Source organism: Patella vulgata, chromosome 5 (genome assembly GCF_932274485.2).
Source record: "Patella vulgata chromosome 5, xgPatVulg1.2, whole genome shotgun sequence".
Classification (NCBI taxonomy): Eukaryota; Metazoa; Mollusca; class Gastropoda; family Patellidae; genus Patella; species Patella vulgata.
Window position 1 is genome coordinate 59,911,974 of NC_065883.2, and position 16,609 is coordinate 59,928,582.

The window sequence follows — 16,609 nt, forward strand, 5'->3', positions numbered from 1 at the left end:
TGCACGTAAAAGAACCACCGAAAGTTTAAATTCGAAATAAGAGTAGGCCGTAGTGCCGATGTCCGGAAAAAATTTCACTCATAGCAACCTGGATGGTGCATGTCGGACTTCATTTCATTTGTGACGTTTGCCCCAGACGCCTCCACCCTTACTACGCAACTCACCAAATATATTTTAATCGAGTCACATTCATAAAGACAAGTCAAACCGTGGCAGACGTAAAAATAGAAAACGTATCTCACAAAACGATCTCGATCACAAGGTATATTCATAGTCACCTTATGTTATGTACACATTAATAGGTGTGTAATGTTTGAATAATAAGATATGGTGGTTAGGAAGTTCGTATTCAACATAACATCTGTGTATACCGCCCGATTCCACACTCCATGATATCGTAAAAGTGAACGTGAACAAGTAAGTATAAATATCAATAATTTATGTTTTATTCTGCTTCAAAGTCACTATTCGGTGAATGTTGAGATAAAGAAGTTTTATAGGTCAATAATGAAACTTCCTCGGTCACTGTTTATATTACACGTTTGGTATTAAAAGGAAAGCTATATTAAACACGGAGATGAATCAGCACTTTTACATGGTAGTTCTGTGGTGGTAGTTCAAAGGTAAATCGAATCAAAATTATGGACTATGGACTCGGACCCGACACAACCGCAACCATTTTGGAATTGTTTAAATACTAAAGGAATAGATGCGTCATGAGGACGAAGCCACACCTTACAGAAAAAAACACAATACATGTGTTGATGATTCGGAATTTAGATTCGGAGAGATCAGTAACTCTGACTGATTCCTAGCTATGTGCACGTGCAGCATACTTTTATCCAGATAGTATAGTTTATACTACATGAATACTGCATTGTGCTTTGTGATGTACACCCAAAACAGTAATAGCCTAAGTCTTTGCGAGGCCGTTTACTATATATACGAAACGTTTAAGCCCCTGTACTTCCAATATTCTTGAATAAGGTCCCTTGTTTCTCTCTCTATAACGTCACTTACTGTATACATAGGTTATTTGGGTAGTAAATCGATTAAAGAGTTTTCAAACCTAGTATTTGTTAGTTCAATAAGTTTGTGCAAATACTGATTGGATTTTATAAACTAATAATAACCACGATGCTAATAGTTAACGTGAATTTGAAAAGGCAGTATAACGAAACTGCTGAATATTTGTGTTAAACAACATTAAAATTTAATGTGTAATCCATTAACCGAATGTATTATAAATAATCCTTTTTTTAAATTTCTGTTATATTTCAGTTTTACGATTAATTTTTATGATAATTTATATCAATTAGGAATTGTCCTTTGCGAAAAACGAAACTTTTTTTTTTTTGATTTACTCAAATTGAAATTGGCTCCTTTTAAAAGTAGCCCAGATTAAATAAAGTGCTTTTGAACTGATGAACAGTATCGATCCACATACGTATGTTATATATATTATTTTATCTTATCTAGAATTCGGATATGCGACACCCACTTGCATTTCTTTTAACCTCCTTTTTACGATTGACATCTTTGCACTGTCATTTAAAGGAGCTAAACCTGTAATTCAGTGTTTTCCATAATAATAATCGAAATTAAAACCACGAACAAGAATTCAATATTGGCCCATTCCAATCAATACTAATATTGTTATCCTGCCGTGAAAATATGGGCTCCTAATGTCAAATATTAAATAGGATACAATGAACATTTTAAAATCAGAACATGGGTCGTGTACAAGACAATGCGGAAGTAGTTAGAAATGGCTGCTTCAAAAAAGCGAAACAAAATGATAAAAAGAACGTTTGCCTTTTCACGTATTTCACCAGCATAATTGATTAAAAATTACCATAAACATTTTAAAATTTGAATATAAATCACTTTATATACATTCATATTATCTGACTTAAAGTAGCTATGTCTCTAACTCAATATCATCCAAACTCTTCGACATTGAAAACACGATTTATTTGTCCGTTTAAATCAACAGTGATGTTGTCATCTTACCGGGAAAAGATGGCCTTCTGATGTCCAATATTTAAGACAAAATAAGCATTTTACCATTGGTACACGAATCGTGTACCATAATGCGTTTCATCGCTATTTGTAATAAGGGACTCGAAAAACGAGGTTAGGCATATTCCACAAGTCATGTCAAACGGTGACGCTATATTCTTATCTGGAGAGCAAGCCCAATAAATAATATCGGCGTAGACTGGAATAACCAGACGCTAGAGATTGAAATTCGATTGAGTATACTGGCGTATTTCGCCGAACCTAACTGATTAAAAATTACAGTAAAAACCGAAACGATTGAATGTCAATCAATTTATATACATTCATATTACATTATTGTTTGCGTTGCGACCCATTTGTGTCAATTTCTAGGTCCCAAATATTAGCGACTTGGCTCCTTTAAGACCCATGTTCGTCTATTTTAAGGTTTGAAAGATAATAGCCATATGGCCTTTGATGGTCATGATTTAATATTATTAATTTATACACGTATCAAAAGGGAGACCGCATTACATTAAATGCCCAGTAAGATTAAATGCAAAGATAATGCAAAAAGCAGTGATATGACTTTAAAATGCTGTCCATAAAAATGGATAGATTGATAGGGTAGGCCGATGTGCTTCGTATGTTGTGGTATACACATGGTAAAAAATCTGTCCCTTAATACTGATCGGGACCGTATGCATATAACAATACATTAACAGATTGATTTGCATAATTATATATATGCATATGTATATATATATATATCGGTTAGAATATATAATAATTCAATTTCTCAAGCTGATTACATTTGCGTAGGAATCTTACCTTGTATTGCATAGATTAATACATTTTTGACCTGAGAATGTAGGTAAGTGGGCTAATTATTATCTTACAAACAATTCATATAATATTTCATGTAATATTTATATATTTAAACCTCTTAAGGAGTTTATAATCTCAAACGCGATGCCACTGTTATGATGACCGACCTACTATAAATCGAAGATCCGACCCACTATACCAGGACAAAGAGAGTGAGAAATGGGGTTTAAAGTCCACTCGACACAAACTAGGTCAGTTTGGGACTAACACACGGTTCAATTGTATTTCAATAATTAGCTTTTGCGTAGTAGTCTTTAACAGTGGGAGGAAACCGGAGGACCCGGAGATGACAGCTACCGTATTCATAAGATTGGTTGCCGGAATGTGTGTGTGTGAGAGAGAGAGAGAGAGAGAGAGAGAGAGAGAGAGAGGTGGGATTTAACGTCCACTCAACACAAACTAGGTCATTTCGGGACTAACACATGGTTCCAATTTTATTTCAAAAATTCGCTTGCGCGTAGGGGTCTTTAGCAGTGGGAGGAAACCGGAGGACCCAGAGAAAACCCACGAGGTTGGACAGGCGACCCTACTCCTTGTCACGTACAACCGGGGAATCGATTGCCGGAATGTAAGACGTTAAACCTCATTTCATTTCATTTCTGGGAGATCGATGGATAAAGAGGGGGGACATAGACAACTTGAAGGAGTAATTTCTTCTCTTAAAATTTAGAACCTATTGTCAGGATTGTGCTTATTTAGATTTGTTTAAATAAAGACGTGTTGGTCTATGCGGGCAATAATGGGTCAGCTGTTAAATGAAACAATTTTGACATTTTTTTTTATTCTAAATATTTCAACAAACGATCATTGTGCCTTTTTGTGGTGTTTTTGGTAACATTGATTGCCTCTCTATTTGATAAATCAAGGAAGTATAAATTATAAAAGGGTATTTTGCTGTAAGTAGTTTTATTCTCGCAAAAATGAATTCCAGAATGCACATACACTTCTAAACGATGGCTTTATTTAATATGTTTTAAATGTTTCAGATACACGCAGAGAAGGATAGTCGTTGAAGAATTGCTGAATTGGATAAAAGCGTGAACTAAGAAAAGTCAGCCATGACGCAGGAATGCGTATTAATTTCAACATCACGTCCATTTTAATCAGTAATTATCAGGTGACACAGGGAGGATAATAATTTAAGTCGAGTTTAACAATTCGTGTCATATGAAGATGTTGCATTCAGCATCACCGGAAAAGTGAACAGGAGATAAACTTATCAGCAGAAAATTGGCCACTGTTTTAAGCTTTCATTGATCGACAAAATGGAGCAACAAGATGACGAGAAGACGAGTCTACTAAACAGAAAATCCGAAGGAAGTTTACCTCCAAATTTCCCTATTGTCAGAGCATGGATAGTTTCAGGTGTATCAGTTGTATTTTACATGATGGCAGCCGTGTCTTTGACACCAGTTATGTCCCAGTACGTGGTCCAAAGATTAAAGGAGGCAAAATTCAATGCAACATTTTTAAATATCACAGATAATGATATTTCAAGTCCTTGTGGAAACCATTCAAATCTTACCGAATTTGGTCGTGTGGAGCAAGAAGTCCAGAAGGAGGCGTCAATGTTGACCCTGTATTATTCACTTACAGCGGGTTCTTCTGCAATACTCATTAACATCTTCATGGGACCACTCTCCGATTCAATCGGTAGAAAGACCATTTATTTGATTCCCGTGATGGGGGTTTTATGTAAAAATTTAATTATAATGTTTATCGTTTACTATAACATGAATTTGAATTATTTCTATTTGGCATATGGAATTGATGGTTTATGTGGGTCGTATTATGCTGTGTTAGTAGCTATGTTTTCTTACAGTGCCGATATTACAGTTCCTGGGAATTCAAGAACCATTGCCATAGCAGTCTTAGAAGGATGTTTAGCTGTAGCTGCTTCAGTAGGACAACTTGCTACCGGATATCTCATAAAATCTACCGGATTCTTTTATCCCATGGTTATGGTAGTTTGTATAAGTGCTTTGGATATAGTGATTGTATTTTTTTTATTACCCGAAACACTCACAGTCAAAAGGAAAGCAGAAAAATCGCCTTTGAAAAGTATAAAAAAGGTGTTTGGATTTTACTTTACCGAAGGAAGTAGGATTAAAAGATGTGCTTACCAAACTGCATTGGGTGTATTCTTTTTTAGTGTCGTTACAACGCTGGGGCGAACTTCCTTAGAAACTATATATCAGCTTGGAGTACCATTTTGCTGGGACTCTATCAAAATTGGATATTACGGTGCAGCCAGGTTGACAATATCGTTCATTTGTGGTGTTTTGGCATTGAAAATATTACAAAAATTTTTACGAGAAGAGATTATCAGTATTATTAGCTGTTTATCAGCTATAGCAGGCTTTTTGTTGGAAGGAATGGCTGACACAAGTTTGCTAATGTACTTAGGTAAATATGTATTGATATGGTTATAATAATATCTTTTCTTCTAATTGTTGGTGCGAGTTATACTATGCAGTACTGCATTTCCTTTAAAAAAGACTATATCCAATCCGAGATGAATTTCTGAGGATCGTGCAATGATCATTGACTTATTTTTTATTTAGAGGCAACACGTTGCGAGTATTGCTATGGGCACAAATGGCGCTCCTTAAAATATGTGATTACTCAGCATCTCAAGGTATCTTCCGGTTTCTTTCAAATTGTGTTAAGTAGCCAAGTCTCTAACTCAATATCATCCAAAGTCTTCGACATTGAAAACACGAATTATTTGTCAATTTAAATCAGCATTGATGTTGTGATTTTACCGGGAAAAGATGGGCTTCTGATATCCAATATTTAAGACAAAATAAACGTTTTACCTTTGGTACACGAATCGTGTACCATAATGCGTTTCGGTGTCATTTGTAACAAGGGACTCGAAAAACGAGGCTAGACGTATTCCACGATTCATGTCAGACGGTGACGCCATATTCTTATCTGAAGAGCATGTTTAATAAATACTATCGGTGTAGACTGGAATAACCACACGCTAGTGACCTCTGGATTATTTCTGACTTAAAATTAGAGTAAAAACAGAAACGATTGAACGTAAATCAGTTTATATACATTCATATTACATTATTAAATGCGCGCGATCCATTTATATCAATTTCTAGGTCCCAAATATTAGCGATTTAGCTCCTTTAATCAATGAAATTTGGTAATTAAATTGGAAATACACGATAGCTGGTTAGTAACAACGCTTCCCTGTCCTGCTCTCAAAGCCATAGACGAGGTGTCTGAACTATACATACGTACAAAATTACGTCTTGAATTTAGTCTATCGGAAAACAAACATTGTCGTAGTTATGCTATTATTTTATATATTCTATTGACATATTGTAGTGCCCTTGGTATCACTAATTGGAGCTGCTTCTATACCAATAGCTAGATCTATTTTGTCTAAAATGGCCTTACCGTCACAGCAAGGTAAATAGTATAGATCTATCATGTTTCACTACTATTGTAATGTAAGTCGCTTAAGCAATATCATCTTCAGTCTTCGACGTTGCAAACACAACTTATCGATAAACTTAAATCAATATTGATGTTATTATCTTATCGTGAAAAGATGGGCTCTGATATCCAATATTGAAGACAAAATGAACATTTTGAAATTGGCACACGAATCGCGTGCAAGAATAATTTCGAGCGCAATTTATAATGAAGCGACTCGATCAACGAGGCTTAACATATCCCACAGGAGAATACAACCGGTGTAGACTGCCATTCAATTTGGACTTTTGGCGCATTTCGCCTCTCATAACTGATCAGAAATTACAGTAAAAACAGAAACGTTTTAATGTAAATCAGTTTATATACACTCATATTACATTATTATATGCGTTGTGACCCATTTGTGTCCATGTCTAAGTGCCAAAAAATAGCGATTTAGATCCTTTAAGACAGCAGAATTGTTATTATGATGATTGGAAACCGAGGTTATCTTTAATTAGCCACAGCTTCTGTTAAAACGTATCTATTTTATTAGTTTTGGTCTCTTTTTTATATATATATAACCTTTATTATCGCATATAACAAAATTCGCCATTCACTTTTTTAACCGATTAGAATCGATATTCGCAATTTTGATATTTGTTAATTTGCAAGTATTTGCAACCGATATGTTTTTCGCCTTAAAAAAGAGGCCGTGGAATATCATATGGGACTTTCCAAGGCTGGTTCCCCCTTTCCTCCCATCAGAACGTGACTGAAAAATTAAATACAATTAATCTTTAGTCTCAAATAACCGACGTATTTGTTCACGAAATACTTAACCCCATCATTCCCTTCCTTTCCTCTTAACCTGCGCAGATACCTGACTAACTGAACTTATATTGATGATAAATAAATGCAGTCAGCGATATTTACTGTGTTCTTTGAACTGTGTATTCAAATATATATTTTCAGGGTCATTATTTGCTAGTATAGCAATCGTTGAAACTATATGTAATAGCACATCTAATTTACTGTATAGTGCTGTATATAATGCTACTGTAGAATATTATAAAGGAATTGTTTGGTTTATGATGGCTGGTATGGCTTTGATAGATATAATATTCTTAATGTAAGTGAAATTACTATACGGTGATTTTTTGAATATTTTTGGTTAAAGATGCATTCCCACGAAAGTATTTATAGAGTAGTTATTTCTTATAAAAGTATGTCAAAATTTGTATGGAACGTAGAGACACCCAATCGTACTAGAAACAAACTGGATTCCCTTAAAACACCCATGTCGGCTTGGTATGTGTTGATCAAATGGCTAGCAGTTGTGAGAACTGTTAGAATCAGTCCCCGTGATTAAACGGCTGAGGAAAAAGTGAGCGAAGATAATGCAAGAATTTACTTACGCATCGATAGTAAAGGTAAACTGACAGCAAGTAACGACAAATACAAGCTAAATGGACCTTCACTCAATCACAAGGTTGAATAAAATATATTTTACGACTTGGGGTATAGACAGTTGTTGTTAAAAGGTTTGAGAGAGATTTGAAGCAAACGCTTGATAGATAGAATAATTAGGGTTTCACACTGCGTAGCCAGTGTGAAACACTATTGTTTTTGTTAAGATTATTCTTCTTCTTCTTATTATTATTTTATTTTTTTCCACTTGAGCATATCTCAGAAACTATTTGTCGGATCAACTCGATGTCTTCGGTTTTACTTGGAAAGTGGGTGTGACTTAGAGATTAAAGCTATTTCGAACTTTCTGTGACAATGCGAAATGTCCGAAATCACCGAAGTTGTCGTTTTTTGAAATATTGCTGTAATATTAACAATAATTGTCGGATTTTAACATTTGATACATTTTGACATAGCCCGAGACACGGCAAATAGCTACGATTGTTTAGATTTTTGATTTTCGATTAATCTTCGAAGATATTAGGCGCCAAATTTTGAAAATTTAAATTTTGACAAAAAACTTTTTTATCTATTAATATTTTTTTATGGCGCTCTACCTATAATTAAAGGGTCATGTAATTTGAGCAAAAATATGAAAAATTTTTGTATCGATAATTCACCTTGGCCGCTATTGGCTAATTCAGTTTATGGGTTCTAGGTTAATTATTTATTGCTCGATTTGTATAAAACAAAGTTCATATGCTCAATGGTGCAAAGTCTCAACTTTTTTATTACCGATAAAGCTTTCTGTCAGCAGCGGAAATCGCGTAATTTTGACCAAGACTACAATTTTGGCGGTTAGGTACGTCTTTTCGAAAGCAAATATTATTTTTTTAAAATAAGTAAAAAGAAAGAAGTTGCGCCATGTAAAGGGGCAAAAAAAGTCGGAAGCCGTTTTTTTAATTTCGATTTCATTTTTGCGCCATTTCGGTTTAAAGGTGAAAAACGGTGTAAAATTGAGCTATTTACAACCCATTCAGGCGTTTCATATTTTAAAATATTTCTTTTTGACTTTCATAAACTTGTAGCATTAATTCATACGAAAAGAATCTATCTCAAAATTAGTTTGTAATATGAGCAGTTGCCGAGAAATGGTCAATTTTGCAAGTGTCACTTTTTACTCTATTTTGCCTGTAAAAGAGTCAATCAATTATTATTGGATTATCATAAAAGTGATACCATTTGATGCGTAATGTCAATTGTGACTAGGTCAAACCAATTTAACATTTTCAATATCATCGGAAATGACGTAATTTGGGCAAAAACTATATTTATAGCTTTCGAAACAAATAATTTATTCAGGTGAGTCGTATTTGTTATTTATTTAAAATTTGGATATTTGATTCCAATCAACTAATAGAATGAAAACTGTATTTTTAGCCTCCAAAGCAGATATTTTATTCAAATGCGTCTGATTTGTAAAGTATTTAAAATTATGATATTTAATTCCAGTCAACGCATAGATTGAACCCAAACGATCATACAGATACCAAAATATGGTTTCTAACTTGTACGGTTGCAAAGAAATAAACGATTTTCTACAAGTCACTTTTTAAGGTTTTTGGTCTATAAAAGTGGCAATTATTATTCGATTTACATAGAATTTTCACCATGTGATGCCTTATGCCATTTCTGATTTCATAAAACTAATTGAACATTTTCATTATCACCGGAAGTAATGTAATTCTGTCAGGATCACTTACATGTAACACATGTATAAAATGAATTGACATTGCTGGATTTGGTTGATTCTGCTTCCATTTCATTTGATGCGTGCAAAGTTTGTGCATATCTATTTATCGGTTCCATTGGTACTGGAAGCGATGAGTTCAAGGGTAACATGGCACCAAAAGTGACGTAAGTTCAATGGTAACGTGACACCAGTGAAACCCGTCATTACTGCTTCGCAGTTCTAGTTCTTATTATTATTATTATTATTATTGTTTTTCCATTTGAGCATATCTCAGAAACTACTGGTCGGATCGATTCGATGTCTTTGGTTTTACTGAGAAAGTGGGTTTGACTTAAATTTTAAAGCTATTTCCAACGTTCTGCGACAATGCGAAATGTCCGAAATCACCGAAGTTGTCGTTTTTCGATATTTTGCCGTAATTTTATTAATAATTGTCGGATTGTAATATTTGATACATTTTGACATAGCCAGAGACAAGGCACATAGCTAAGGTTCTTTGGATTTTTTATTTTCGACGAATCTTCGGAGATATTAGGCGCCAAATTTTGAAAATTAAAATTTTTACGAAAAACTTTTTTAATGAATATTTTTATGTGGTATTTTACCAAGGGTTAAAGGGTCATCTGATTTGACAAAAAATGTCAATTTGTCACCGTATTTTTCATTGGCCCCCATTGGCTAATTCAGTTTTTCAGTCCTGGATTAATTATTTATTGTTTGATTTGTATAAACCAAAGTTCATATGCCCCGTGGTCTAAAATGTCATTTTTTTTTTGTTACCGGTACATTTTCCTTTCGGCAACGGAAGTGGTGTAAATTTAGCAAAAACTACAATTTTGACAGTTCGGTACCACTTTTTGAAAGCAAATATTATTTTTTTCAAATCTGGTATGACTGAAAGGGTGTGCCCTGTAAAGGCGCAGAAAACATCGGGCTCAGTTTTTTTAATTTCGATTTTGTTTTTGGGTCATTTCGATTTAAAGGTGAAAAAGGTGAAAAATGAGCTATTTACAACCCATTCATGTTTTAATATATTTCTTCACAACTTTCATAAACTTGTAGCAATAATCCATACGAAGAGAATGTATGTGAAAATTAGTTTGTAATATGAGCAGTTGCCGAGAAATGGGCAATTTTGCATGAGCCACAATTTCCGCTAGTTTGCCTGTAAAAGAGTCAATTTTATTGGATTTTCATAAAAGTGACACCATTTGATGCGTAATGTCAATTTTAACTACGTCAAACCAATTTAACATTTTCAAAGTCACCGGAAATGACGTAATTTGGGCAAAAACTGTATTTATAGCCTTCGAAACAAATAATTTATTCAAATGAGTCGTATTTGTTATTTGTTTAAAATTTTGATATTTGATTCAAATCAACTAATAGAATGAACCCATACGATCATGTAGATATCACAAAATGGTTTCTACCTTGCTCATTTGCGGAGAAATAAACGATTTTCAACAGGCAACTTTTCAAGGTTTTTGGTCCATAAAAGTGTCAATTATTATTCGATTTTCATACAATTTTCACCGTGTGATACCTAATGCCATTTACAATGTCATTCAAGTAATTTAAGATTTTCATTATCACCGGAAGTAACGTCATTTTGGCAAAAACTGTATTTTTAGCCTTTAAAACGGATATTTTATTCAAATGAGTCTGATTTGTAATGTTTTAAAGATTATGATATTTCATTCCAATCAACAAGTAGATTGAACCCATACGATCATACAGATACCAAAATATGGTTTCTAACTTGTATGGTTGCAGAGAAATAGACGATATTCTACAAGTCACTGTTCAAGGTTTTTGGTCTATGAAAGTGGAAATTATTATTCGATTTACATAAAATTTTCACCATGTGATGCCTTATGCCATTTCTGATTTCATAACATTTTCATTATCACCGGAAGTAATGTAATTCTGTCAGGATCACTTACATGTAACAAATGTATACAATGAATTGATATTGCTGCATTTTGTTGATTCTGCGTACATTTTATTTGATGTGTTCAATGCTTATATGGAAACCTGTTTAATGGTTTCATCGGTATGTTCAATGGTAACGGGGCACCGGTGAAACCCGTCATTACTGCGTCGCAGTTCTAGTTTGAATATGTTTTTAGTCCAGATATATCACACAGTTAGGAAGACATCTTTAAACGGTGACAGAGAAAACTTTATCATTGTTGTCGAAATGCCACCCATTAACGTGAGTGAGCAAAGAATTGGATTTTTCATGTAACGAGTAATTTTTCTTTAGAAGATATTCCTTTTTACAAATTTTATCAGTTATATTTTGTTTTTCAGAGCCTTTATATGGATATCAGGCAAAGGTGGTGATATCTATCCAACTTATGAAATCAAGGTGACCGTGAACGATGATAGCTATGGTAGCAGCGAGAAGCCTAATGTTTATTGATTGAATAGAAAAATAAATAGTTTTTAAATGGTTCCGTTTAGTCCAAATAGAATTAAGTTTCAGTTTTATATTGTTCCGAAACACAGCCATTGTTTCAATATATCGCCCATGTCAGTTGTTTTCTTTTTAAAATAAGATACTTTTCAATTCAACGTCATTTGAACAGGTTTCATAATGTTCATTGTGCCAGGTCGATATACGTAATGTATAAATTATTTGTTTGTTTATTTTTTAATTGCATTGTATATATTGTGTTATTATTGTCTTTTTCTACTATCTGTATTTTAAAACTCCTTCTCCTTGCGTGAAAACGCATTTTGGATTGAATGTTATGAGCTATTCCCATAAAACTAATACTATAATATGTCATAATAATACTAATCTCATTCAAATTATTATTATCACATTTATATTATAAAATCTGTGCATCTAGGCTGGTTTTAAACTTACTTATATGTTCTCTTGTTAATTGCGGAGACTGAACCGAATCCAGGACAAGATAGCCTTCATACAAGTAATATTACAGTTGTTCATAACAATGTATGTAGTCTACCACCTAAAGTCGATTTGATTACATCTGAATTTTCGAAGACATGGTTTAACGCATTCAAAAGATGATATGTTATATGTATATATTTTGATTGATTCTTTTAAATTCGCATTAGATACAGATCCCCCGCATCAATAGTCTGTCGTCCTTTTTGATAATCATTACTATCTGATGCATTGGACTGTGGTTGTCCATTAACAAGTGATGCTAAATTTTATAGATACACAATTACAGGATTTTGTTTTTCCCTCAGGCTCAGATATCCTCACTCCAATCTATGCCCCATGCGTTTGTAAAATAGAACTAAGGCCTGTTCTTATTTCGATTTCCGGGGTGGGGTTGGGGGGGGGGGGGGGTAATGGTGAGCGCATGGACGCTATGATTGAGTTAGCTTGGACGTTGCCACAGCTTTGCCCCTCCATCCACCGGCGGCTGTGCCGCCATTGCATACTTTGTGCTATGAGGGAAATTTTGCCCCAACAGCGGAACTACTGCCTACTCTTATTTCGAATTCCAGCGTGCACGTCAATGCTCGTCCCATCTGAACGACTGTACGTTTTCCTTTGCCAGGCCCCCTGTCCTGCACCACTGACTAGGGCGCACTACGCCGATGAACTTTCACGGCCAACACCAGGATTCCAATAAATTGGGTGCTATGGACAAAAAAATAACAAAAGCTCTTGTCGGTGATTAGTAGGAAGATTGCTTCTAATGGTAAACAAAAGTGACCTTTCAGCAACTATTATTTATCTACTGTCTATTCCAGGAGCCACCCCGACTCCAAAATTGCTTGCCATTGCCCATTTCTTCAATTTCTTATTAAAATTGTTAAAAGTGAGTTAAATACATGGAATTATCATCCCTTGACATTATTTCAATACCAATATATCTTTTTGGAGGCAAGACAATATGCATATCGTTAACATTTGATATTACTTAACCTAAAGCCCCCCTCTCCTTGATAAACTACATCTTTCGATATTTATATAATGATTTATTATCTAATCATACAGCAACGATTACAAATCAAATATAATATGGTACTTATCTACACAGTACCATTTAGACACCATTTAGACATTATTATTAATATGTTGGTTGATTAAATCTCAAACATAGTTAAAGATACGTTATGGGAGATTCGGTAACGAGTTAGCAGTTCTCACTATAATAATTAAAAACTAGATAATGTAAAGGCAATTTGGTGAAAATTTCATTCAAATTGATCCACTATGAACCGAGAACTAAGCGACTGGAATTCCCATAAGCCTCGGTCATCATAACTAAAGGCAGTACGATAAACAGCATAGTCTCGATTATCAATTTAATCGTTTAATCGAGAAGGAAAGTTATGCAGTAAATCGGCTTACAATCCACTAAAGATCGCAGGCTAGCGCTGCCATCTGGAGTTGATTATGGCCTGGATAGGTTAATTAATGTCTAATTAATAATTTAGATAACATTTCAGGCCTAAAGAAAGACCTGAAATAGACAGATTTAGCTCTTGCATAATGTATGTTTAAATAACACTACTGATTTATTAGTAAGGAGGTTAAAAATAACTTTCCTTAATTAGTATGTTCTTGAATTTGTTAAATGGGCTATTGTATGTTAATTTAAATTAATTGCATTTATTTTCTAATGTAGGAGAGTGTAACACATCTTCAGAACAGTGTTGGTTTATTAGTATGTCGGTAAATATACAAACATGACCTATGTTATCTATATCACGAGTCCTTCAAATTGATTAGTTACTATCAAGAAGCTTCTTGGTTACTATATATTTTAGAAATTGACAGGCGGTATTATCTGTTACAACCAACTCTTAAAGTAGCTAAGTCTCTAACTCAGTATCATCCAAAACCTTCGACATTGAAAACACGAATTATTTGTCAATTTTAATCAACATTGGTGTTGTGATATTACCGGGAAAAGATGGGCTTCTGATATCCAATATTTAAGACAAAATAAACATTTTACGATTGGTACACGAATCGTGTACCATAATGCGTTTCAGCGCAATTTGAAACAAGCGAACCGAAGAACGAAGTTAGACATATTGCACAAGTCATGTCAAACGGTGACCCCATATTCTTATCTGGAGAGCATGCCTAATAAATACTATCGGTATAGACTGGAAAAACCAGTCGCTAGAGATTACCATTCGATTGAGACTTCTGGCGTATTTCGCCGAACATAACTGCTTTAAAATTAGAGTAAAAATGGAAACGATTGAATGTAAATCAGTTTATTTACATTCATAATTTACATTATATACGTTGCGACCGATTTGTGTCAATTTGTAGGTCCCAAATATTAGCGATTTAGCTCCTTTAAATCAGCGCAAGGACATAAGGAAATGTCCGAATTAACCTAAAGACACATAAATTGTAACATATCAGATAATTCTAGAAAACAAAGGATATCTGAAGAATAAATAATTAATTAGTTTGATCTTGAAGTAAATGGCTATACCTACAAACTTCATCTTAAGAGTAGTTTAATGGTCGAGTGCGATATATACTGATATTGTACGAGTGCGATAGCACGAGGGCAATATCTATATATTACGCAATGTCTTGCACGAGACCATTAAACAACTTAAAATGCAGACACTATCCAACACGTGCATTTTAATGAAATACGTCACGCGGGTCCAATATTGCAACTAGTATAAATAATGTACGCTTGGCACATTGCCCGCACCATTATTTAAAATAATGGTATGCCAACATCACAGGATGACGTTACATCCGTATTTTAAAGGGAAATAATCCTCTTCGATCTGATGTGTTATTTTGATAAAAGACATCCTGTTTTTTTAGGAAGATTAAGGTGGTGCTGTCTTGTTTACTAATTTCAATTCAAATGTTGGCTTACCGGTACTGTGCCAGTGAATCATAAAATATGTTATATCTCAAAACTGGATTTATCCGATACGCAGAATTTTCAACGAAGTCCAATTGTCACCACACTAAACAAATCAGCAATATGATTTTTGATTTGAGTAAAACAGATTTAGACAATTTAACAGAAATACATTTTCATTCAGTTAATTTTAGAGCTGACTAATCAATGTTGTATAAACATTGATGATTTTGGCTACTAGTATTGTAATTTATAAACTTTTTTTTTAACTGTGCGTATTTCAATTGTTTAATGTATATTTATATTTGATAACCATCTATTTTATACTTTGACGAAGGCTATACGTTTTCGTATGTATAGTACTAATTAGATAAGAGTAAGCTATTAGATAAATGGCGTTCTTAGTCTTTACTGTAATCGGTATACGTTGAAAAAAACAATCAGGTGACAAGACAGTTACAATCTGTTTCACAGATGATTAAGAAAGTCTTTTAATATCTCTGTAAAAGATGACTACCTTCAACACGTGACGTCTCATCACGCGGCGTCAATCATGGGTTCAATGGTGCGTGTATTGTTTACATAAGACGTTACGGGTCCGGGCAGAATGGTATCTTTTACTCATTTTAATACCCATTTACACTAAATAGGAAATAATATTTACCTTTAAATACGTCAAACGTCTTTATTTATTTTTCTAATACACAAGAAAAATGTTTTAGAATTTAATTTGTCGGAGCAAAAAAGTTAATATTTGTGGCTCATTAAGTCGCATCGATGTAATCCTTATCAGTGATTGTAGCGGCCTAGCGAATATTCACTGCTGATCAGTTACATTTAACCAAGCTGTGGTGGTCACCACCTCATAGCTGAAGAGAAATGGACTGACAACTAAGATACTAACTATTAAAATGAAATCTAAGTAGATTCGGCGACGCCATTGCTAAAAAGAAGACCACAAAACAGTTTACCGCCGGATTTTCCCCTATACGTCCGTCCAGCTCTTGTTTCGGGTATATTGGTCATGTTTTATATAATGGCGGCCTTGGCGAAAGCCACCCGTAATATCACAGGTCCAAAGAATAAAATATGAACAAATCAATTTGACACATTTAAATATGACGGTCAATAAAACTACAAGTTCGTGTGGAAAAGATGACAGCCCTGGAGCAAGAAATACAAAAGGAAGCGCCAAGCCTAACTCTGTATTATTCTCTTGTTGGAGGGTCTGTTGCTGTCTTAAAGACCACTCTCTGATGCAGTAGGTAAAAAGACA

At 34.2% G+C, this 16,609-nt stretch overlaps 1 protein-coding gene across 1 annotated transcript; it reads left to right on the forward strand.

Moving 5' to 3' along the window:
* The first annotated feature begins 228 nt into the window (after nucleotides 1-228).
* On the forward strand, nucleotides 229-12,743 carry LOC126822013 (solute carrier family 46 member 3). Its single transcript, XM_050550730.2, has 5 exons — nucleotides 229-417; nucleotides 3,876-5,295; nucleotides 6,235-6,318; nucleotides 7,300-7,456; nucleotides 11,804-12,743. Exons 2-5 carry the CDS (start codon nucleotides 4,155-4,157, stop codon nucleotides 11,913-11,915), a joined length of 1,494 nt encoding a protein of 497 aa, XP_050406687.1. The 5' UTR covers nucleotides 229-417; nucleotides 3,876-4,154; the 3' UTR covers nucleotides 11,916-12,743.
* The last annotated feature ends 3,866 nt before the right edge of the window (nucleotides 12,744-16,609 follow it).

Excerpts from the sequence above, each read along its gene's own strand:
- LOC126822013 (XM_050550730.2), top strand. The coding sequence starts at position 4,155 with ATGGAGCAACAAGATGACGAGAAGACGAGTCTACTAAACAGAAAATCC. Across the intron at positions 5,296-6,234 it reads AAGTTTGCTAATGTACTTAG|TGCCCTTGGTATCACTAATT; the intron begins GTAAATATGTAT and ends GACATATTGTAG. Across the intron at positions 6,319-7,299 it reads GGCCTTACCGTCACAGCAAG|GGTCATTATTTGCTAGTATA; the intron begins GTAAATAGTATA and ends ATATATTTTCAG.